The sequence below is a fragment of the Mytilus trossulus genome, chromosome 5 (assembly GCF_036588685.1).
Source record: "Mytilus trossulus isolate FHL-02 chromosome 5, PNRI_Mtr1.1.1.hap1, whole genome shotgun sequence".
Lineage (NCBI taxonomy): Eukaryota > Metazoa > Mollusca > Bivalvia > Mytilida > Mytilidae > Mytilus > Mytilus trossulus.
In genome coordinates, this window is record NC_086377.1 from 18,669,203 (window position 1) to 18,694,962 (window position 25,760).

The 25,760-nt window shown below is 32.0% G+C and overlaps 1 protein-coding gene across 1 annotated transcript in view; it reads right to left on the reverse strand.

Annotated features, from left to right (window-relative positions):
- LOC134718624 (microtubule-associated protein 1B-like) overlaps positions 1-23,621 on the reverse strand; it is a 48,593-nt gene extending 24,972 nt beyond the window's left edge. The window contains exons 1-2 of the mRNA XM_063581268.1: positions 23,422-23,621; positions 16,337-22,359 (exon numbers count right to left, since the gene is read on the reverse strand). Of these exons, the coding sequence (XP_063437338.1) occupies positions 16,337-22,359; positions 23,422-23,557 (6,159 nt within the window). The 5' untranslated portion in view covers positions 23,558-23,621. The remainder of the gene's footprint in view (positions 1-16,336; positions 22,360-23,421) is intronic.
- Positions 23,622-25,760: the final 2,139 nt, after the last annotated feature.

A 25,760-nucleotide genomic window follows, 5' to 3' on the forward strand; every position in this document is an offset into this window, starting at 1 on the left:
AAAAACTGCCCCTTTTTATAAATTCCAGAATCTGTGCCTATTTATTATCTTTGAAAAGGAGAAAACCATTAACTTTTTATATGTTTTCCATACTTTTTTTAATTCAATTCTTCTTTCATAACAGATATAACAAAGGAAAGGTAATTAAGTGTCAAATCCTAAATCAATCATCAAATCATAAACAGCTTCTGTATAGATTATAGAGAATTAAACTAGGTCTGAGAAGGAACAGATTAACCTTCCAGATGTTTAACACCTGGATACACAGTGGCTGGCAATACACTAAAGAGGAGGCTGACATGGCACTGTGGTAAACTGTAAAACATGGGGTGGTCAGATGATCTGGATCAGAAAAGACATTAAAAGTATTAAATATGGGATAATTTGATTATTAAGATTATAATACTTCAGGCAGAGGAAAAAAAATGTTGAAGACTGGTTGTCACAGTAAAAAAGTTCAGTGTTAAATAAAATATTAAAACTTGTCCTTAAACACAGGAAGTACAATAATCCAGCATATGTGTTATCCTAGATATATGAAAAATTGTCACTTTAAAAATTACTGAAATAAAACTACAAAGAATAAGCCAAAATGACATACCCAGTCAAGTATAAAATCCAGAACAGTACTTTGCTGTATATAACATCCAGGATAGCACTATGTTGTATATTATTTATGAAATTATATATGAAGTCATCCTAATAATAATTATCACTATAAGTGGGAAATGCTACATTTAAGTGGGATATTTGATATAATTAGATGTTTAAGTGTTATATACAACAGTACACCATGTAATTATCTGACAGGACAAGTTATGGTCAATTACAAGGCCGTCCATAGCTATATATACATATAAACAGGGAGGTCATTAGTTCTCATCATACTCCCGCTTTACCATTTGTTTATATCTGCTCCAAATTTTACTTTTATGGGTTTATAAATACATTAATAATTAAAAGAGAAAGTACCTTATAACCAGGAACTATTTATTTTCATCTAAAATTAGAAGGGCAATAATTCATACTTTAACTACCCTCACTAAAGAGAGTAAGCCATTTTAAAGAGGGGGGGGGGGTTCTAACCCAGGACAAAGGGGGGTTTAACTACATGTCCCTATTCAAATGCATTGATCGTCCAAAAAAAAGGGGGGTTCCTACCCCCGGAACCCCCCCTCTGGATCCGCGCCTGGTAAGCTATGGGGATAGTTAGTTTGATATTTTACCAATCTTAAACTTTTAGCCATACATGCATGGCTAATTCTTTACTTACAAAATGTAATAGTAGAGTTAATAGATTATAGACCCAGAAACTATCAACAAATGATGAATTGGTTTTCAATTTTTCAATTAAAATTATACCAGTGGTTTCTTCTTTCTGATTTTTACTTCATACAACTATCAGTGGTTTGAATTTATTTTTTAAAGAGACTGCTTTCAGTTTGTAAATATAATAGAAATAAACAAGAAGCTCTGTTCACAAAATATCTTATATAATAAGTAAACCTAAATGTAAACCAAACCTAAATGTTAACGAATTTTCAAGTGATTTTGCTTGCATTCATAGGTTCAACTTTAGGATTCATTAATAAAAGTAATAATATATCCTACCATGGCATCTATTTCTATAAAGGTCCACTGTGAAGACCAATTTGTTTCCTTGTTTACATGTTTACAAGACAGATATTTTAGTTCTAGTTCAATAATTTAACTGATGAAAAATATAAAAACATTTTTGTGTACAATTATACAATCCGGAAGCTTTCAAAAGCATATATCTTTATATAGGTAATTTAAATATTGAACAAAAGATTTAAAGGGACAAATAAAACATTGATAGCATATATAACCTCACCTATAGCATATACTTTCTTTTTAAAACAGGTAAACAAAATGTATTATATTTGTTTATGGTCTACCCAGCTGTTTGCATATGTCCATATCAAGGTGAAATCATGCCAATTTTATTCTACACCAAAAGATATACATTTTTTCTTGCAGAATATATTTCTTTAATTTCTTTTATTAAATAAGACTGTTTTGCGTAACCATATTCAATTTTAATTCGGAGAAGCTTATTTCATCAGGAGGGATGCCTGCAGGCCTGCTTGAACTGTGAGGCAATGATTTATGACTTATTGGAACAGGCACAAGCCCATCTATTGTGAGAAGGTAAACCTGGTAGTGATCGAGTGCTAGCTACTGCTCACTGATGATACCCCACTGAAATATTTTGGTAAACAGGAAGTTGTTGAGTTACGAATATAAACCCTGAAACCAAATTTCAGAAATCCTTGTCAAGTTGTTCCTGAGAAAAATGTGCAAAAATGTTCAACTTGGCTATTATGAAATGTTCGGTAAACAGGAAGTTGTTTAGTGATGAATCTGAAATCACATCACACAGTATAACTGAATTATATAAACCCTGAAACCAAATTTCAAAAATCCTAGTCTAGTAGTTCCTGAGAAAAATGCGACGAAAATATTCATGGGACCGATAGACTGACGGACAGACAAACAGAGTTAAACAGTATACCCCCCTTTTTCAAAGCAGGGGTATAACTAGATTTTCATTTTCATCCCATAATCCCATTAAGTGGTTTTAGATTTTGTTGCAGCTAAATTAAATTCTGCTTTTTTATATTAACAGTTTTGCAATAGACAGAAAGGATAAACAATTTGCATTCTATATTTAACCAGATGCTCCGCAGGGCGTAGCTTTATACGACCACAGAGGTTGAACCCTGAACGGTTGGGGCAAGTATGGACACAACATTCAAGCTGGATTCAGCTCTAAATTTGGATTGTGATTAAATAGTTGACACAGCATAGGTTTCTGACACAGAATGAATGTGTTCTAATGAACTTAAAATTTTTGTTTTCTCTTACAGCAATTCACTATGCTGTTGAATATTAATCCTCTCAAAAAAATGTTTGAAGAAATTTTCTTTTTATATATGAAATTTCAAATGAGAAAAATTGAACCAAATTTTTTTCATCACATCCCCCTTTCCCTTATTCCAAAACTAATCTCAATTAAAATTTCTTATGGAGTTTGCAACAATAACTACTCATTTAAATACATCATAAAATATTAAGATGTAAAAAAACTGCTTGTTATCACTGAATGGTAAAGATTATTTTAATTTATCAGTTGGTAGTAAAAAGTGAATATACATTGTATATTGTATATAACAAAGATTTAAGTTGATTCTAGACAAAGAAAGATAACTCCAATTAAAAAAAAATCTTGCTATTGCACAATATTGTGCAATTAGATATTTCTTGCTTACTATTCTGGACAAAGAAAGATAACTCTAATTTAAAAAAAATTTGCTATTTCACAATATTGTGCAATTAGATATTTCTTGCCATTGTGCAATACTGTGCAATTAAAAAGACTTGCTATAGCACAATACTTAATATAATAATTTTAGATCCTGATTTGGACCAACTTGAAAACTGGGCCCATAATCAAAAATCTAAGTACATGTTTGGACTCAGCATATCAAAGAACCCCAAGATTTCAATTTTTGTTAAAATCAAACTTAGTTTAATTTTGGACCCTTTGGACTTTAATGTAGACCAATTTGAAAACAGGACCAAAAATGTAGAATCTACATACACAGTTAGATTTGGCGTATCAAAGAACCCCATTCATTCAATGTTTGATGAAATCAAACAAAGTTTAATTTTGGACCCCGATTTGGACCAACTTGAAAACTGGGCCAATAATCAAGAATCTAAGTACATTTTTAGATTCAATCATTTTTTGTCAAAATCAAACTAAGTTTAATTTTGGACCCTTTGGACCTTAATGTAGACCAATTTGAAAACGGGACCAACAGTTAAGAATCTACATACACAGTTAGATTCGGCATATCAAAGAACCCCAATTATTCAATTTTGATGAAATCAAACAAAGTTTAATTTTGGACCCTTTGGGCCCCTTATTCCTAAACTGTTGGGACCAAAACTCCCAAAATTTCATAGATTTCTATTAACTTAAACTAAAGTTAATGTGCAAAAACCAAGAAAATGCTTATTTGGGCCCTTTTTGGCCCCTAATTCCTAAAATGTTGAGACCAAAACTCCCAAAATCAATCCCAACCTTCCTTTTGTGGTCATTAACCTTGTGTTAAAATTTCATAGATTTCTATTCACTTTTACTAAAGTTAGAGTGCGAAAACTAAAAGTATTCGGACGCTGCCAACGTGAAAGCAATATACGACGAAATTTTTTTCAAATTTTGCGGTCGTATAAAAATAGCTGTGGTGTACAGTCAACGAGATAGCAACTAACCAAAAGAAATTTTATTATACACATCTCTATACATTGGCGAATCCAGGGGGGGGGGGGGGTTCTTGGGGTTGGAACCCCCCTTTTTTGGCCGGTCAATGCATTTGAATGGGAGCATATAGTTGGACCCCCCCCCTTTTCAAATGGCTGGATCTGCCCCTGCTATACAATATGTCAGATTTGAAATTACTAATATATTTCAAGTAATTTTACTTCAGTAACAGATAAAATTGAGAATGGAAACATGGAACCTGTCAAAGAGACAACAAAAAGAGCAATCAGCAGAAGACATCCCAAGGTCACCAATGACATAAAAAGGAAGATGTGATATGATTGCCAATGAGACAACTGTCCACCAGAGACCAAAAAGACACAGACATTAACAACTATAGGTCATCGTACGGCCTTTAACAATGAGCAAAGCCCGTACCGCAGTAATGAGTCTTGAACACAGCAACGTAAATCTGCACCAAGAGGCAGGCTTCAGCCCGAGGCTTCAGCTGGTCATAAACAATTTTTTTCCCTACTCAGTCTAAGCAGCTCAGCGAAAAAGGGACTCCACAATAAACATAATGAACCAAAATTAAAAATACATTTATGACTAAAAAAGGTAATTTGAAGATACAGTCTTCACGCCGAGTGGCAGCCCTGGCAGCCCAGGCTGGTAAAATTGCTCTTGGGCCTGTAAAAATCAGACCTACAGGCCAACCCTTACAGAAATGAAAAGTTTGCTGCAATATTGCAACAATATAGCGGCAATATTGCGGCAAACAAATTTGTTTGCAAGAAGTGTTTGCAAGAAAGTTGCAGGTTGTTGCAGCTACCTGCAATATTCCCGCAATGTTACTGCAACAAAATTTGTTTGCAAGAAAATTGCAGCAAGTTTGCTGCAATAATGCAAGAAAGAATTTGTTTGCCAGAAAGTTGCAGGAACCTTTTCTTTTATTATTTAAGGAAAGACTATTTGCAACAACTTTGCAAGAAAAATTTCTTTAATAATGTCAGACATGTAGTAATGCACCAATATTTCAAGCATTTTAAAATATTACATTTTTAAAGATTTAAGGTTCAAATAATACACAACGTATGGTTTCTTTGAACATTCAGTTATGGAATTACTTCAAATTATCTAAATTTGTTATGGTCATACTTTATTTTACTCAGATAAATCTGGATATTTGAATAATTTATTTGAAATAATCTTCAAATAACAATTAATGCTGATAAAGAATTCCTAAACTGCACGTTTATTACAATTTTAGATATTTTGTAAGGAAAGAATACTTTGGTATTCATTTCAACAAATTTAATCTAAATAATTGAGTCATAATACTTTTTGTTCTATATGTATTATTATGCCTTTTTGTCACTTTTTTGTGACATTTTTCTATAAACAATATTTTTAATTCTAATATTTTCCATCAAATGAATTTAGCCTCACCTGCAGTTTAATTTCTAGTATCATTATTTTAAAATTATTTATACACAAATTATCTTTCTCATCTCAATTAGTAATATGAGCTGGTGATAGAAATGTAATGTGCACATCTGGTTTTCATTATCTGTGGAGCTGTAGAGACAGGAAGTACCATAAATTAATGTACACAGAGTTTGAGGCCAAATTAAGGGCAGAGCATTTCTTGTTAGTATATATTTCCATTATAACTTATAAAACCAAAGATAAAAAAGATGTATTTATAATTATTTATATATTATAATAAATAACAAATATTCAAGATTTAGGCAATGGATATTTATAATTATGGGCAAATTTCAAAGGGATCACATTGAAACAATACCCTAAGCAACCTTGATCAACATATATTCAAAATTTGAACTGGACATGAACATGCATACAACAAACAAAGATGTCTTCTATCAGGAACAAAGTAATATGAATTTTGCAATGGATGTAGACATGTTAGATCCAAAAGATCCAATTGATTCTATTGTCACTGGGTAATGCAGATGCTAGCCTTCAGTTGACATGACTCTTGGATTCAGGAAGATTGGTGTTTACACACAATTTGGACAACATCTTTTGGTAAGTAAAATGGAGTTGAATGTCCACCATTTTGAATAAGTGCATGCTCTTTAACAGTTCAAATAGTGATAAATAAAGAGTCTTCTTAATTTAATAGAGTTGGCAAAAGTATTAGACAATAGATTTATGCACATGAATATTATCAATATTGTGCAAGACAGGAGATATTTTTTTAAATCTTTTAATTACTGTATGTTTTAGAAATAACATTACTTATATTGAAACAAGAAATCTTCTAATAAAAGCAGTTTGGTATTAAATGAGAGATCTGTGATTTAACTGTGCCAATAAGAGGTTTGTCAACAAATGGCAACAATGTATATAGCTTTCATATATATATATATATATACACAACTTATCACAAAAATTAACATTTTAAAGAATAGACTAGACCAATTATGTTATAGTTCAATGAAAAACAAATATTCAAAAAAAAACAATAACAACCTAGTACTGACATGAGGTTAAATGTATTCTATAGTTATATGCAATTTCTAGAAGGACTTGATCACTTTTAGACTTTGGCGCTTTAAGTGAAACAAATTCACGCGTAGCGAGTCATTTAACAGTGAGCACCAAATTTGTTATGTTATTTTGAATAGACAGAAAAAATATTACAGTCATTTCTTATAATTTAATACTAAATTCCATTTTAAACCGTAAAAAGCTATGATAAAACGTTGATGATATCACGGTCACAAGACTAAATTATGTATATGGGCTGATAACAAAATAACGTCAGCCAATCAGAAGACAAGTTACATCCAAAATTAAACCATATAGTAGTAACTTATATCTGTGTATCTTTATAATTTTAGTTATTTTTTTTATGTCTACTAATTAAAATTCTTCAACTTTTATTTTGCAGTATTTTTGAAATCAGAAAATTCAACTTTAAGGACAGTGAGACTTATAGAGAAACAGAACTGAAAGCTACACAGATGTAACACGACAACCTATAGAGGACAGAGACCATTTTCAACCTACAGAGGACAGAGACATTTTTTTTTATTATTAAATCATAAATTATTAAATGTTTAGTTTTTAATTCCAAATTTTACACCTGAATTGTTGAAAGATTTGCTGCAATGTTGCCGCAATATTGCAAGAAATTAATTTTCCTGCAATATTGCTGCAACATTGCAGATAATGAACTTGCCGCAATATTGCTGCAACAATCACAGCTACTGATTTTCCCGCAAACATTTGCTGCAATATTGCCGCAATTTGTTGCGGCAATGTTGCAGCAACTGTTTGCAAGAAAACTAATTTGCATACGAAAAATGAATATTTGCAGCAATATTGCCGCAACTATTTGCAGCAACATTGCCGCAAATATTTGCAAGAAGCCTTATTTTTCTGTAAGGGAACAGAATCTAACTAAAAAAAAAATCAAAAATTGAGCTCTGGGCCTGTAAATTTAGCAGTTCAGCGTGAAGACTGAGATATATATAGACTTTATTCAAAGTTAAAATTAAGAATATTAGCAAGATGTAGCAATGAAGATCACTGAAAGGGAAGAAATATAGATATTTCTCTCTTGTGATGAAAGTTCCCCATCATTAAAATGTGATTATGAATAAAGCTATGTTCTCTATCTGCCCTCAGCTACCTATTGTTCAGTCTTATGGCACAATGACAAATATTCTGCAAAATTCAAGCATATATATGTAACAAATTTATATCTTTGTTCTGTTAAAATCTGCAGGCAGCTGCCATAAATCTTCCAGATTACATAATCTATTCTCACACTAGCACTTAGTTCAGAGAGAAAACTTTCTAGGGTTATTTGTCATAATTATTGACATTCTTGGCATTCTTTGAAACATTTTAAAAAGTTTTCAGCAATGAATCATGAATTTTATTTTACATCTTCACAATCAATTTAGTTTGTCACTTTTTTTATGAATACATTGTAGTTGATATAAAAAAGAAGATGTGGTATGTTTGCCAATGAAACAACTTTCCACGAGGGACCAAAATGACACAGAAATTAACAACTATAGTACTATAGGCCACCGTACGGCCTTCAACAATGAGCAAAGCCCATACAGCATAGTCAGCTATAACAGGCCCCGATATGACAATGTAAAACAATTCAAACAAGAAAACTAACCGTCTTATATGTATAAAAAAATATGTCTATCGAATTTCTGGCTTAAAGATAAGTGCCATCAGAAACTGAATTTGGATCTCTAATAGTAGTAAGTTAATAAACTGAAATGACTGCTGTTGACATGGTGGAAGAAATTTTCATTTCAAGCATTGACTCATCAATTGGCGGATCCAGGGCATGGACCCCCCCTTTTTATTGGACGATCAATGCATAAGTTGAATGAGGACATATAGTTGGAACCCCCCCCCCCCCTTTTTGTCTTGGGTTGGGACCCCCCTTTTTTAAATGGCTGGATCCGCCCCTGCTCATCTGACCACCACAAAGATCAAAAAGCATCTTAGATAGACAAAAGAAACAAAGAATGCAATCTGAGAGTTAACTCACATTTACTGACAACTAGTTGAAGACCATGATTACAAATAAATAAATCATGTTCTCCCAGACGACATTATCAATCAGTACACATCCACAAGGAATTGTGTTTAAAGACATCATTAACTGTCTGTGAAAACATGACCCTATTCAATGCCAAAATATAAGTACAAAAAATTGGCATGGTTTAAAACCAATAGCTTTCATAAATGCAAGGCAATACATGTGCAATTGCTTTTATTAAAACTTTAATTTAGTTCTTGCAACAAGAGCATAAGAGACAACAACATTTTAATAATACCATAGGCGGATCTCTGGGCCCCCTTAGTGGGGAAAATTTGGTTGATTATAAAGGCAATCACTGAAGCATGACCTGTCATCCCCCTAGGTCAGTCAGTGCCCTCCTTATGAAAAGTTTTGTATCCACCACTGAATACTATGAGATTTAACTGTATACATTACTTTTTTGTTCTTAGAAGGTCAATGATATCTTATTTAAATCAAATATACATAGAAGAATCTTGGATGTTTATAAATGGTTTCACTGTTTTTGTATAGGAATGATCAAATAAGCAATCTGTTTACAGTAGACTACACTAAATTACAAACTGCTTTATTGCATAGCTCTTCTAATTGCAATTTTCTTCTGCACAAAACCATTTTCTTTTCAACTAATGTTGATATAACCATCTGCACAAGTGGCTTTTCGTTTAATTGCACAGAAAATACAACCATTTATAATTTGCAAAAATCTTTAATGTAAAAATAAGAAGATGTGGTATGATTGCCAATAACACAACTCTCCAGAAGGCACCGAAATTAACAACTATATGTTACTGTAAGCTTTCAACAATGTCAGAGTTACACCCATACTGCATAGGAGTCTGAGAAAAGAGTAAGCCATAAAAGGCCCTGAACTGACAAATGTGTAAAACAATTCAAACAGAAAACTAATGGGCTGATTTATGTACAAAATAATGGTTTGCAAGTCATGTTTCATTCACAGTTCTCACCAGAATAAAGTGTCATTCAAACCAGATGTCATATCCACTTCAAAGTGTTCTATATCTATCTCATTAAACATACCATAATTATCTACACATGTAAAAACAGTTATACAGATCCCTTCAACAGCCATGACACAAATCTCATAACATTCTCTACACAATGGAACATGATTTCCCAAAAAGTATCAGTGGGAAAGTCAATACAGAAGTGACCATATTGTATTGTATTGTAATATAGATTCCTAGCCCTAAAATTTAGCACTTTTAAAATGCAGTTCATTAAATTGGCTTTTCTGAATTATTATACTGCATGGAGATTGTTTTTGATAATAGCATCTATGTCTATGAAATGAAAAGTCAACGAAGTGGTTTAAAACCACTTGGTTGTTTGTTCAAATAAAGTGTACCAAATATTTCAATTTCTAGTAAATGCATGTATTAGCTTTGCCCACCTCTTGGATGCTTGGTGAAGACCAATTGTTTTTCTATTTTATAGAAACAGAAATTGTATAAGAAAGCGGGGCCTCTTTCATAATTTTGGCTGTTATCTGACTTTTAACTGTTGCTGAGGACCCTTCGAGAAAGCTACAGGGTTCAGAAATATAGTTTCAGACATTTAAATTAGGCTTCAAGTAAATCATTCGCAAACATTGAAAAAAAATATTGTAAAGAAAATAAAACCTAAAACAACACATACATGACATACATGACGTTACTAACTGTAAATTCAGAAATTAATGCGAGGTTTTTATTATTGCAAAAAATGCGACTGAGTTGTAAACGCAATAATTTAAACTCGCATTTTGAAATATTTTATATGCATATAACAGGATTTTTCTCAAAATCGTAAAAATCTAAAATGGCAAAATCGCAATAATAAATGCACGCAATAATTTCTGAATTTACAGTTTTAAGAATCTATTTCAAGCAACATAAGCCTGTCAAATCTTACAATCTTTATGGACTTGTACTATTATAAGGCAGACATCAGTTACAGTTCACAGAAAAATGTGCATGTAAATATTATGCACCACTGACAAATGTACTGCAGATATCGGGCTCGTAGTACTAGAATTTAATTTACTCAACTTTTAGTAGATCTGAGACTAGCCAAATAATATGTATGTGACCAGTTATTTAGGGGATTAAGATTCATAAACAAACCCAGCATGATACATGGTCCAGGGTAATTGGCATCAGCATCATGTCTGATAAGACCACAGCTACATTTATTTTAAGTAGCTGGAAATTCGGGCTTATGTCTAAAGAGTGCAAAGGGATTCAGACCCCAACTCTCTTGAAAAAAAGTATGTAAAACTAGACTTTGAACATTGAATTTATCCCAAATATCCCCTTTGGCATGTTTGGAGACAATGTGACTACAGTCTTGAGAGACAGGATCATGTTATCTAAATATAGTCACTTGCATGATAACTTAGTACCATATTAAATTTAACTTTTCAAAAAGTTGCTTGACACTTGCAAGAATGGAATTATATATCAGGACCAATAGACTATAGTCTATAATGGCTTTTTTGAAAAAGGATAGAAAAACAAAATTATGTACTCCTCTCATTAGTCCATAGAATAACATCAGCCCCACACAAAAAATAAACAATAAATATTTAACTTACTAATTCTGGTATTTCTTTTATTACTTTAAGATAATTCAAATATCCTTAAACCATTTACATTAACTTCTCATTCCTAACTGCTGCTACGGAAACTGATTTCACAAATTGTAACAACCTGTTAATTCCAGTCTGGCATATATTTATTTCAAAGTCACGAATATTGAAAAATTAAATCAACTCACCCACTAAAATGTTATATCTGCTGACATTTATAACTATTCATAACATCCATAAAATATGTTCCAATTACACTCACAACAAATATATATATCAGTGGAAAACTTAATAAAAGCCACAAAACCTATAGAACCACTTTCTATGATGAGATCCCAGTAGAATATGCAACATATCCCTCCATTATGTAAAAGACTGTCCTCAGTGATGTAATGAGATAAATAAATACTCCCAATGTTTACTGGTCTCATTAACTAACATGTAAATAATCTATGTTTCCTGTTGCTGATGATGTGTGAGGCTTCCCACAGGGGATTAGGCTAGTGGGTGATGATGAGTGAGGCACAGCAAGGGGGAGATAATCTCATACTTCCTGCTAAAAACTTCTTTTTAATTAACTTTGTGCAATGAGTTAAGGATGAAATTAACCTTTTCTTCATAAATGAACAGACAACTTCAAAATATTGCAGAAAATGTCAAGAGGTCAGAGTCAAAGGTCAAGCACTTTATTTGACATTTTGTTAAGTTGCAGTGAATAGTGTAGTGTCTAGTTAAAAATTTAACATCCTTATAGACACTTTTTAATAATAAACTGCACCCCTGCAATTAATATGAAGCAAGTTATATGACTGAACTTTTAAAAAAAAATTCTGAGTCTCAATTGTTTTAATATGACTACATTACATTGACAAATGATTATCAATTAAAGTTTAATAGAAAGAAATAAAATTTTCACATTGTTTGAAGGCTGTTGTTGCTTAATTAAACTAAGTAAATTTTTGTCAATCTAACTATTTGGAACAAATTATATAAAATAGAATAAAAAAGCTTTAATGCTGATTGAAAACTAAAATTATACTTTTGCCTACAACAAAAAGGAGGGGGTAAAAATACCAAGAATTTATTATCAATTTTCACAGTTAATGTTTGATATAAAAAGGAGATGTGGTATGATTGCCAATGAGTCAAATATCCACCGAGTCAAAATAATGTGAATGTATACAACTTATCATCTGATATTATTAAAATATATAAACAACAAAATTTAAAATCTAACCACATAAATAATAAATTAAAAATATTTTATTTTTATCTGACAGATCAGTGGTTTCCTATGAATACATTATAAGTAGAGAATTTCCTGTATACAGATTTATTTCAAGGGCTTTTAGATAAATATTTTTATGAATAACGAAGATAAAACACAAAAAGACAATTCTATCAAAATATAATTCAATTTTGAATGTAATGCGTCTTCTGATTGGCTGTCGTTATTTTGTTATGAGCCCATAATCATAATTTAGTCATGTGACCGTGACGTCATCAATGTTTTTTCATGGTTTTCTACTGTTTTAAATGGAATTTAGAATCAAATTATATGAAAACTGTAATATTTATTCTGTCTATTCGAAATAACATACAAAATTTGGTGCACACTGTTAAACAACCCGCTACCCGCGTTATACAGTATGCATCAAATTTTTTATGTTATTTCTTCATAGACAGAATTTTTTTTACAGTCATTCCTTAAATACTTATACATGTATAGTTAGTTGTTTCCTTTATTTGCCCCACAATTTTTTTCATCATCTTTTTTTTTTTTTTTTTTAAAGTTACGTAGTTTGATGTCAATTCCTATTGAGTTCATATGGGAAACTGAGGACAGCGTGGAAACTTTAATTAGCTTTTTGCACTTTTGACAATGACAGCCGTATGTAAAATGATATTTGATTGGAGATGCTGTGGGATAGGATTATGACATGTCAACCCTTATAGTGTGCAAGATATCAATTAAACTGATTATGCCATGCAATAATTTTATTATCAAATTACAAGTATATTGGTCAATATTCATGGAATTGTAAAATGAGAAAAATTATCATTTTTGTCTACTGTGGATTCATTATTATTCGTTGGATACCAATTTTAGTGGACTTTGTCGGTACAGGGCAACCATGAATTTACATGTTCAACGAATTGCAAATTTTCTGTATGAACAAATGCAGACTTTTGGAAAACCACGAAATCAAATATTCACGTAAATGCAAGTTTTCCTCAATCCACAAAAATTGGTACCCATGAAAATAATCCACAGTATGTTTCATGAGGTTTTGTCTTGTTTAGGTTGCTGACAATGTATACTTTAACTATCCTTTTGTTCATGTTTATTTAAAGGGCTGTTCAATAAAAAAAAAAAACAGAGACAGGATGATACCTCTTTATATTACCATGAATAAAATTTTAATTGTCTTTTTCAGGCACTTGCATCAAAATAAATGTCACCAAGCAAATGTTATTAGCAGTCCACCCTCTCCCACCCCTAGTACAATAAATACTGAAACAAAAGCAAGAAGGGCTATAAATCTGTTTATATTTCAACAACCCAGGCCTAAAATAGAATATTGTTTGTTTCCCCAATCCCGACCGAACCTGCAAAAATTGTGCTACCTGTAAAATTTTATTGTCAAAATTAAGTCAAATCTTATTTTAATCATTTTGGATTTTCAAACTTGTCAGATCGTCCAATAATGTTCAAGTTTTTTGGAAAAGTAATATTATTTCCCTACCTACCTACCCACACCTTGCTTGGCAGGGTCTGGATTGGGGAAACAAACAATATATTACTTTAGGACCTAGTCCCTGACTGTCCCATTGCCTGGTTGGATATATTTCCTTGCTTATCTGAATTCTTTAATGTGACAAAAGACTGCATTCTAAAATCTAAACTAAGGACCAACACCTAAGAAAGACAACTCTAAATATTATTTTGCAAATAAACACAGACAAAAGTGATCAAAACACTTTGTTCAAAATTAATTGTACAATTTTGATTTTTATATTCTCATATGCCTTTCAAATACACATGTTTCTCATTGATAGTATATCATATCTAGATGTTCCAGCATATGCTATTGAATATATGTTTGTGCTGATAAACAGAGAAGCTAAGTACACACCAGAATATCCAACCTTTCATTTTTTCCACTGTCTATTGAAATTTGATGAGAAAAGAAATTAAAGATAACAAAAGAAAAACAAATCCTTTCTTTCAAAGCTTTTTGTGGATCCCCAAAAAATAATTTCTATAGCTTATAGCCAAGTTCTGTAGAAGTTAAGTTGAATCATATAGTACAGCTGAAAATGATCATTTCATATTTCATAACATAAGAAATGTAAGGCCAAAAAAAATATATGTGTTTCCTGCATCCAGTCATAAACAAGAGGCTCTCAAGAGCCTGAATCGCTCACCTGAATTTTTTTGGTTTAATCTCTCATCAATGATTATTTTGGCTTTTCAATTTATTTAAATGTTCTTTGAATCGTCCTTTTTTCTTCAAAAGCAAAAAAAAATCATTTTCTCCTATGTTCTATTTTAGCCATAGGAGCTATGTTTCTTGACATACAAGGAAATGAAATATAAAATTTATACTAGATACTCTGAAACTCTGAAACTCATTTAGCCTAAGTTTGGCTGAAATTGATACAGCAGTTTCAAAAGAGAAGAGTTTTTAAAGTAAGTCAACATGATGAACAAATTGTGAAAAAAGTCTTTAAAGGGCAATAACTCCTAAAGAGGTCAATTGACAATTTTGGTCAAATTGACTTATTTGTAGATCTTACTTGCTGATCATTTTTGCTGTTTACAGTTTATCTTTATCTATAATAATATTCAAGATAATGACCAAAAACTGCAAAATTTCCTTAAAATTACCAATTAAGTGGCAGCAACCCAACAATTGGATGTTTGATTCATCTGAAAATTTCAGGGCTGATAGATATTGACCTAATGAACATTTTTACTCCATGTCAGATTTGCTCTTAATGCTTTCGTTTTTGAGATATAAGCCAAAAACTGCATTTGACCCCTGTGTTCTATTTTAAGTAACGGCGGCCATGTTTTTTGACGGATCAAAAATCGAAGCGCACATACGGACGCCAAGTGATGAGAAAAGCTCACATGGCCTTTTAGGCCAGGTGAGCTAAAAACTGTTTGGGCTTCAAGATACTTTTAGTGTATTGACAGAACTTAAAAGATAACATGTTTTCTCCAATTCTTATCACAATTTTTACAGTCCTGAAATTCAGGGGAATGGTTTATTTTTAATTTCCAATGTTCTGACAACTTTGCAATGAATTAAGTCAATCATATAATTTAACTGAACAATTAAGCTGAAACAAGACTCCCAGATTTATCAAAATGATTCCAAATACTTTCTCTTAAATACTTTCTGGTAAAGGAATACAGGGGTGGTGAAAGGTGATTGAAATCCTTAACAGTGCTGGTAATCAAAGTTGGGGTTGGTTGTGAACTTGTGAGGCAGGAAACGTATATATATTTTTCTTGGTCTGAAGGTAAAAATTCTTGATTAACAAAAAGCATGCAATAACCAATACAAGCAGGCAAAAATGATAAATTTATTAAATAAAATATATAAAATATAGTTCATGCAGTGACAATACAGAAGTGCTTGGGATATAAGCATGCAGGTTTGAAGAAACCAACCTTAACAAAAACATCCATGCATGAAAAGTCACCGTTAATTGAACTTAAAGCATTCCCGTTGGTAGGATTGGTACTATTTTCTTCCAAAGGATTTATATCTATACATGCAAGGAGTGTGTCAGCCTCAAATACAGTTTCATCAGCTTGAGCAAGGGTTTCATCTGCCTCAGCTATTATTTTTCCTACCTCGTTGTGGGTTTCTTCGATGAAATTATCCGTTACTGAAAATCTCTGTTTAGTGTTCTCTGAGTCGCCATCACTAGCGATGCTGATACGCCCAGCGCTTGTCATGTAAATTTCCTTAGTTCTTTTTATTGAATCAATAGCACCATTTTCATTTGAATTAATTCCATTTTCATCAATCACACATGTCTCTGATATTATAGTATGTGAATTGTTTGAAGAAGAGTTTGATTTTTCTGAATTATCTCCCTTTAATTCATCATGTTCTATTTTAAAACCTTCAGTTTCAGCACCTTGTAAATTTTCATTGCTAATAAACTCTTCATCTTCTTTATTTAAATCAGTTTCAGTTTCATCAAATTCATTTCCTTCATCAACAAATTCATTTAATGAATTGTTCGTGAATTCTAAATTACTTCCCTTTAATTCACCATGCACTTCATTAACATCTTCAGCTACTGCACTTAGTAAATTTCCATTGCTAATTAATTCTTCATCGAGTGTATTCAAGTCAGTTTCAGTTTCATTTTCACTAATCTCATTTCCATCACCCACAAGTTCATTCAATGAATTGTTTGAAAATTCTAAATTATCTCCCTTTAATTCACCATGCACTTCATTAGAACCTTCAGCCACTGTACCTAATAACTTTTCTTTGCTAATTCCATCATGTTTATTTAAATCAGTTATATTTTCACTAATTTTATTGTGTTCACAAACAAGTTCATATGATGAATTAATTGAAAATTCCAAATTATCTCCCTGTAATTCGCCATTTACTTGCTTATCATTATCTTCCACTACTGCACCTAGTATATTTGCGTTGCTCATGACCTCAGCATTGTGATTATCATTTTCAGTACCAACAAGTTCATTTGATGAATAATTTGTAAATTCTAAATTATCTCCCTTTATTTCACCATGTTCTTTATTAAAAACATCCACTTCTGCACCCAGTAAATTTTCATTGCTTATAGCTTCTGAATCTTGATTATTCAAATCAGGTTCAGTTTCATTTTCATCAATTTTATTTCCTTTATAAACAAGTTCATTTGATGAATTATTTGTAAATTCTAAATTATCTCCCTTTATTTCACCATGATCTTTTTCAAAAACATCAACTTCTGCACCCAGTAAATTTTCATTACTTGTAACTTCTGAATCTTGATTAATCAAATTAGGTTCAGTTTCATTTTCATCAATTTCAACTCCTTCATGAACAAGTTCATTTAAAGAATTGTTTGTAAATTCTAAATTGTCTCCATTTAATTCTACATGTTCTTCATTTAAACCTTCAGCGGCTCCATCGAGTAAATTTTCATTGCTTATAACTTCTGAATCTTCATTTTGTTTATTCGAATCAGTTTTAGTTTCATTTACATCAATTTTATTTCCTTCATAAACAAGTTCATTTGAAGAATCATTTGAAAATTCTAAACTATTCCCCTTTAATTCATCATGTGCTTGAATCTGATCTTCAGCTTCTGCACCTAATAAACTTTCATTGCTCATATCTTCTTCATCTTGTTTATTTAAATCAATTTCATTTCCTTGAACAACAAGTTCATTTGATGCAAAGTTTGAAAAATCATAATTATCTCCCTTCAGTTCAACATTGTTCAAATGTTCATCTACTCCTCCTGGTAATTCTTTGTTGCTCATAAATTCTTCATCTTGTTTATTAAAATCAGTTTTAATTTCATCATCAGTTTCAGTTACCTCAACAACAAGTTCGTTTGATGAAATATTAGAATCCAAATTATCACCCTTTAATTCATTATGTTCAGCGACTCCTTCTGGTAAATTTTCCCCGCTAATAAATTCTTCTTTATGTTTATTCAAATCAGTTTCATTTTCATCAATTTCAGTTACTTCAGCATAAAATTCAATATTTTCTTTTTCTTTCGTTTCAAAAACATCAGGGTTCAAACCACTAAGCTCCATTTTTATATCAGAAATCATATGAGTAACCTCCCCTTTGATTTCTGAATTTATCAAATCAGTTATCTCCTCTTTGATGTCTTTTATCTGTTGGTCAGGTGATAGCACCTGATAGCTACCCTCTGTTGTAGTTGACGTCTGCTCTGAAGATTGACTACTATACATTCCTTGGAGGGTTTGGACAAATTCAGTATCGTTGCCCTCCCCCTCACTTGATATATAATCCAAAGTTTCAGCCTTATGATAAGTTGATCGAGCGTCTGGTGTAGAGGTCTCTGCCTCATTCTGTAACTTCCCGTAATTATCAGTCTCTCCCTCTGATGATATGTAATCCAGTGATTCCTTTTTTCTATCGCTATAAGGCACAGAATCTTGGGATTGTTCCAGAAAATCAACATTTTCTGATTTTAAAGGCGACAAATTTCCAGCCTCATTTTCTGATGATATAGAATTAAAAGACTCCATTTTATCTGTGTTTTCCATTCCATCATTGGTTTTATCTGAAATATTATTTAGTTCATTAAAATCCTCGTCTGATCTTACAGGTAATAAATTTTCAGCCTCATTTTCTGTTTTTAAGGTTGACAAATTTTCAGCCTCATTTTCAGATGATATATCAACAGACTCTATGTTTTCTATTCCAATAGCAGGTTTAGGGAAAATATCACTCAGCTCATCAAATGCATTGTCTGATTTCAAAGGGAACAAATTTTCAGCCTCATTTTCAGATGATATATCAACAGACTCCATTTTATGTGTGTTTTCTATTCCAATAGGTGTTTTATCTGAAATATTACTTTGCTCATTTAGAGCATCTTCGGATTTTAAAGGTAAAATATTTTCAGCCTCATTTTCTGATTTTAAAAGTGACAAGTTTTCAGCCCCACTTTCAGATGATATTTCAACTGACTCTGTTTTATCTGTGTTTTCTATTCCAACAGCAGGTTTATTGAAAATATCACTTAGCTCATCAAATGCATTATCTGATTTCAAAGGTGACTTATTCTCAGCCTCATTCTCAGATGATATATAATCCACAGACTCCATTTTATCTATGCTACCTTCTCCAAAAACAGGTTTATCTGAATTGTTACTATCTGTAATATCACTTAGTTCATTAAAAGCTTCCCTATATTTAAAAGATGATATATTGTCAGCCTCATTTTCAGATGATATATCAGCAGACTCCATTTTATCTTTGTTTTCCATTCCAATAGCAGGTTTATTGAAAATATTACTTAGTTCATCAAATGCATTGTCAGATTTCAAAGGTGACAAATTTTCAGCCTCATTTTCAGATGATATGATAACTGACTTCTTTTTATCCAAGTTTTCTATTCCAATTGCAGGTTTATCAGAAATATTACTAAGCTCACTTACAGCATTTTCTGTTTTTAAGGGTGACAAATTTTCAGATGACATTTCAACAGACTCCACTTTATCCAAGTTTTCTATTCCAACAGCAGGTTTATCGAAAATATTACTAAGCTCATCAAATGCATTGTCTGTTTTTAAAGGTGACAAATTTTCAGCCTCGATTTCAGATGATTTTTCAACAGACTCCATTTTATCTGTTTTTTCTATTCCAATTGCAGGTTTATCGAAAATATTACTGAGTTCATCAAATCCATTGTCCGGTTTCATAGGGGATGAGTTTTCAGCCTCATTTTCAGATGATATATAATCAACAGACTCCATTTTATCCAACTTTTCTGTTCCAATAGTAGGTTGATCGAAAGTACTACTTAGTTCATCAAATGCATTGTCTGATATCATAGGTAACAAATTTTCAGCCTCATTTTCAGATGACATTTCAACAGACTCCATTTTATCTAAGTTTTCTATTCCAACAGCAGGTTTATCGAAAATATTACTAAGTTCATCAAAGCCATTGTCCGATTTCAAAGATGACGAATTTTCAGCTTCATTTTCAGATGATATTTCAACAGACTCCATTTTATCTAAGTTTTCTATTCCAACAGCAGGTTTATTGAAAATATTACTAAGTTCTTCAAATCCATTGTCCGATTTCTTTTCAGATAATATTTCAGCAGACTCCATTTTATCTTTGTTTTCCATTCCAATAGCAGGTTTATCGAAAATATTACTCAGTTCATCAAATCCATTGTCCGATTTCAAAAGTGACAAATTTTCAGCCTCATTTTCAGATGATATTTCAACTGACTCCATTTTATCTATGTTTTCTATTCCAATTGCAGGTTTATCCAAAATATCACTAAGCTCACTTAAAGCATTTTCTTTTTTTAAGGGTGACAAATTTTCAGTTGACATTTCAACAGACTCCATTTTATCCAAGTTTTCTGTTCCAATAGTAGGTTCATCGAAAGTACTGCTTAGTTCATCAAATGCATTATCTGATTTCAAAGGTGACAAATTTTCAGCCTCATTTTCAGATGATATATCGACAGACTCCATTTTATCTATGTTACCCTCTTCAATAGGAGATTTATCTTGAATATCACTTTGCTCATTTATACCATTTTCTGATTTTAAAGATTCAGCTTGAATCAATTCACTTCCTTCAAAATCTAAAATAGTTTGATTATTTATCTGGTTTCTGTCATGTTGATCTAAGTTGGAACCAGCAGAAAAATCAAGCAGTGTTTCTGATTGGTTATTGAATGAACTTTGAACCAATTCCTTTTCATTGCGTACATCCATTTTTAAATCCCTTGCAAAATTTTCCTCAATTTTTTCTGAACTTTCAACTTTTGAATCACTTGACAATTTTGAACTACTGGTGGAAGATAGGTAATCATTTGATTCTTGCGTTTCAAAAGATGACATCTGACCATTTTTTGCTGACTGAGCAAGAAGTAACAACTCATCTGATTCCAAGCTTGCAGCACCAGAATTTTTATCAATACTTGACCGAGGAGTATCTAAACTTCCTTGATTAGACCAAATGACAGTTTGTCCGTCTTTACTAGGAATAGAAGACACAGTATCAAAACTGGTCTCTCTTGACCAAGTGACTCCACTTTCTTCAGTTATATCACTACTACAGTCTGAAACAATATCCTTGGTTACAGTAGTAGTTGCCGTAGTAACAGTTGCTATAGCACCAGATATGACATGTTGGATAAGCTCTGCAGCATATTCATCAATAGCACCATTGGGTTCATCCATCTCAGGTTCATTGGATTCTACCATCTTATGTTCACTGGGTTCTTCCATCTCTGGTTCATTTGATTCTACCATATTTGGTTCATTGAAATCTTCTATCTTATGTTCATTGGATTTTTCCACCTCAGGTTCCTTGGATTGTTCCATCTTGAGTTCATTTGAATGGTCCATCTCAGGTTCATTGGATTCTAACATCTCTGGTTCATTGGATTCTACCATTTCTGGTTCATTGGATTCCTCCATCTTAGGTTCATTGGATTCTACCATCTCTGGTTCATTGGATTCCTCCATCTTAGGTTCATTGGATTCTTCAATCTCTGGTTCATTGGATTCTTCCATCTTAGGTTCATTTGGTTCTTCTATCTTAGGTTCATTGAATTCTTCCATCTTAGGTTCATTTGGTTCATCCATCTTAGGTTCATTGGATTCTACCAACTCGGGTTCATTGAATTCTTCCATCTTAGGTTCTTTGAAATGGTCCTTTGTTTGTTCAATTGATATTTCAATCTTAAGTTCATCGGATTCCTCCATCTTAGGTTCATTGGATTGTTCCATTTTAGGTTCATTTGGTTCGTCCATTGTAGTTTCATTCAATTCTTCAATTTTAGGTTCATTGCAATGGTCCATTGTAGGTTCTTTCGATTCTTCAATCTTAGGTTCATTGGGTTTTACCAACTTGGGTTCATTGGATTCTACCATTGTTGGTTCATTGGATTCTACCATTGTAGATTCATTGGATTCTACCATTGTAGGTTCATTGAAATGTTCCATTGTTGGTTCATTCGATTCTTCTATCTTAGGTGCATTGGAATGGTCCATTGTAGGTTCATTCGATTCTTCAATCCTAGGTTCATTGGATTCCTCCATCTCAGGTTCATTGGATTCCTCCATCTCAGGTTCATTTAACTCTTCCACCTTTGGTTCTGTATCCTCATCAACTACAATACATCATGTTCATAAATTATTTAAACTAACATATAAATGAACATTTATAACGTAGTATCAAATATTTCCTGTGTATTTCCTTGTAAAATGAAAAAGCAATATTTGCCAATAGTTTTACTAATTACATCTATAAATATGCCAAAAATGAAGAGGATATTCAATGAGTAATAAATGTTGTGTCTTGACTTATATTTCATTCTATACTTCTTTTTTATGGCTGGTACAGGCAAGAGAGGTTACGAATAAAATGATATTTGAATGCTATCAAACAAGACTGAATCAAAATGAAGTATATGTGGTGTAGGCCTTTATCTTATTTTGTCAATATCTCGGATGGACAGAAACAAACCATTATTTTTCAAGTTACCTGACAGACTTATTTTTACAACAGACTTAGACCTTTTAATTCCAGATGGGAGTCATTTTGAAAAACCCTGTCGGCTTTGGATGTCAAAATTAGATTATTGTTTGCCTGGCATAACTTTCTGTAATAATTTCATGATATACTATTGTGTTTTTGCTTTGTATTTTACTTTATTTACTGAGTGAAGAACAACATTAATAACATGAGCAACATGACGGGTGCAACATGTGGAGCAGAATTTGCTTCTCCTTCCAGAGCACCTGAGTTCACCCCCAGTGTATGGTGGGGTTTGTTTTGCTTAGTCTTTAGATCTCTATGTTGTGTCTTGTGTACTATTATTTGTCTGTTTTTGCTATGACATTGTTTATTTTTGATCTATGAGTTTAAAATGTCCCACTGTTTACTGATGGTATTTTTCGTCACTTTTTTATGTGGTAATTTTCCATAAGTCAATTATAAGTAACATATTGAATTAAATCAGTTCTTCATTTAAATTATATTCTATGAAACAAATCAAAAACTGGAAAATCAAATTCAACATAAAAAAAACAACCTTACAAAACATATTTTTTCATTTATGGAATCTACCAACAGAAGATTTTATACCAGGCGTTGGTTCACTAGTGTTTTAATTTGTTTAATTTGTTTATTTTTTTTAAATATTTTGCATTTGTAATTAGGAAACACATACCTTTGTCTGGCGTATTTCGTAGAAGTATTTCCTGTCTAACAGTCTGTGGTTCCTCTCCACTGATTTTACGGAAGCTTATACTCTCTACAATTTCTTTTTCCTCTGATGCCTTCACAAGGTCAAGGTTACCAAGCATTGGATCCACACTAGACAAGTAATCTGTTTCAACAGGTACTTCCTCAGGTGTACTAATTGAACCTGTAAATTTGAAATAATAAATAAGATTTCTTTAGAGTTTTGTCACAAAAAATGATATCCTCAGGCTTATGACAAGTCTGAATTTCGATAGAATATATGAACAGAAATCAATAAAAAAAAATGTCAAGAAAAAAATGTATATGACTTGTCACAAGCCTTTAGATACTATGTGTTTTTAATGAGATTAAATTAAAAAAAACCAAGTAAACCAGAAAATGATGTGATTATGATTCAAACTGGTACATCAAGCATGCTCAAATATACTGGTACATTAAACACTTGCTATTAAACAAAATACAGTAAAACCTTAGAAAAGACAACTAGGTTCATTGTCATTAATTAATATGGTTCAGTGGAAAATTCTTGTTCCTCATTTTTTTTATCATAGATTAGACTGTTGGTTTTCCTGTTTGAATGTTTTTTTACTAGTTCGTTTTTTGACCCTATATTGGTGTGAGTCAATGCTCAGTGTTGAAGGCTGTACTTTGACATATAATGGTTTGCATTTACCAAAGGCGACTTGGATGGACAGTACTAGTTGTCTCATTGGCACTCATACCACCTCTTCTAATATATTCAAATTTCAAGATAATGTGTCAGAGATTTTTTCCTACAGCCTCTAAAGTAACTGAACCAAAAAAAACAATTTGAAAATCAGACTTAGTCAAACCTTTATCTAAAGATAATTTAGGTCATTTACTGGTCAACCTGTAAAGTGGAAAGGGATTAATATAAGTTGCAATAACTTGTTTCCCAATCCACTATAAACAAACAACTTAAACCTATTTAATTTATGATTTTGTAATTTTATAGTTTTGAATTTTGTACATGTCAATTTTGTAAGACACCTGGTATAAAGACAAGTAAATCAAATAAGTTTGAAGGTTTAATTAAATATTCAAGCTAAATATATATATGTTTCCCCTGATCTGTAGGAGACATACCTGTATAATCAGCAAACTTTTGAAGTGAATTTATTTTGCAAGTTTGGAATTTTTGTCCTTCTTAAGGAGCCCAATTTCTATCCTTTCTTCACTTTTAGAAATATTTAGGGAAGCAGATTTGATTGATACATAAATTGATATTAAAAAACCTGTGTATGTAGAGAGAAACAATTTAGAAACAATTTACCTGTAGAAGATAAAATAATTTACCTGTAGAAGAAGAAACAATTTACCTGTAGAAGAAGGGTATTCTAGTATTTCCAACATTTTATTCTCTTTGAAATAGTTTTCCTCCATACTAACAGGTGATATGGCTGTAAATTCTTCCTTTTCTGTTTCAGAAGGTAATTCATTCTCTGGAAAACTATTTATAGCATCCTCTATCAAATTATCAGTCAGATTTTGAGCAAATTCATTTATACTCTGGTGTAAAACAAGATCCTCAGTTTGTAAATGATCAGCATTACCTCCCTTTGATTCAACATTCTGAAAATTATTGTCATTGTTTGAACCTTTTGCACTGTCGTTTGGTGACTTTCCATCAAAACTTGATGAACTAGAATCGGTTAATCTACTGCCTCCATCAGAAGGTGCATCAAAAAAAGAAACCAACAGATCCTCTGAAGTTGTCTCCCTTTTAACCATTTCCTGAGCAATGCCTACAGCTACAACATTATTATCTATATCTGTAGGATTTAACATATCTGATGTATCAAACATCAACAAACCAGAATCAGTTATTTCCTTCACTGCAAGACTATCTTCATCAGCTTCCTGTTGAGTGTCAGAAGCATCATCTTCAATATTTCTCAGAGTTTGATGTAATTTATTTGTGTCTAAAAATGTTTTGGAATTTTTTTCTAGCAATGATAAGTCTCTATAGCTATTATGAGGGGTGAATGGTGTCACTTCACCACTTTCTGAACGTAATCTTACTATATCATCTTCTTCGTCTAACCTTGACATTTCCATTGATGATCGTTTTTGTTTTATCCTTTGCACCATTTCCATGCTGTTGAAGCTTGGTAGCTGGTGATCTTTAGCATACTGGTCAAAAGCTCCATCCATGTAGCTGTTTGATGGTGTGTAGGGTACACTATTGGGATCATTTTCTGTTCCATCTGCACTTGTACTTTCTGTTGATCGTAATCTGCCTTTTTTCTCTCGTATTTTCTCCAGCATTTCTGCACTATTCAA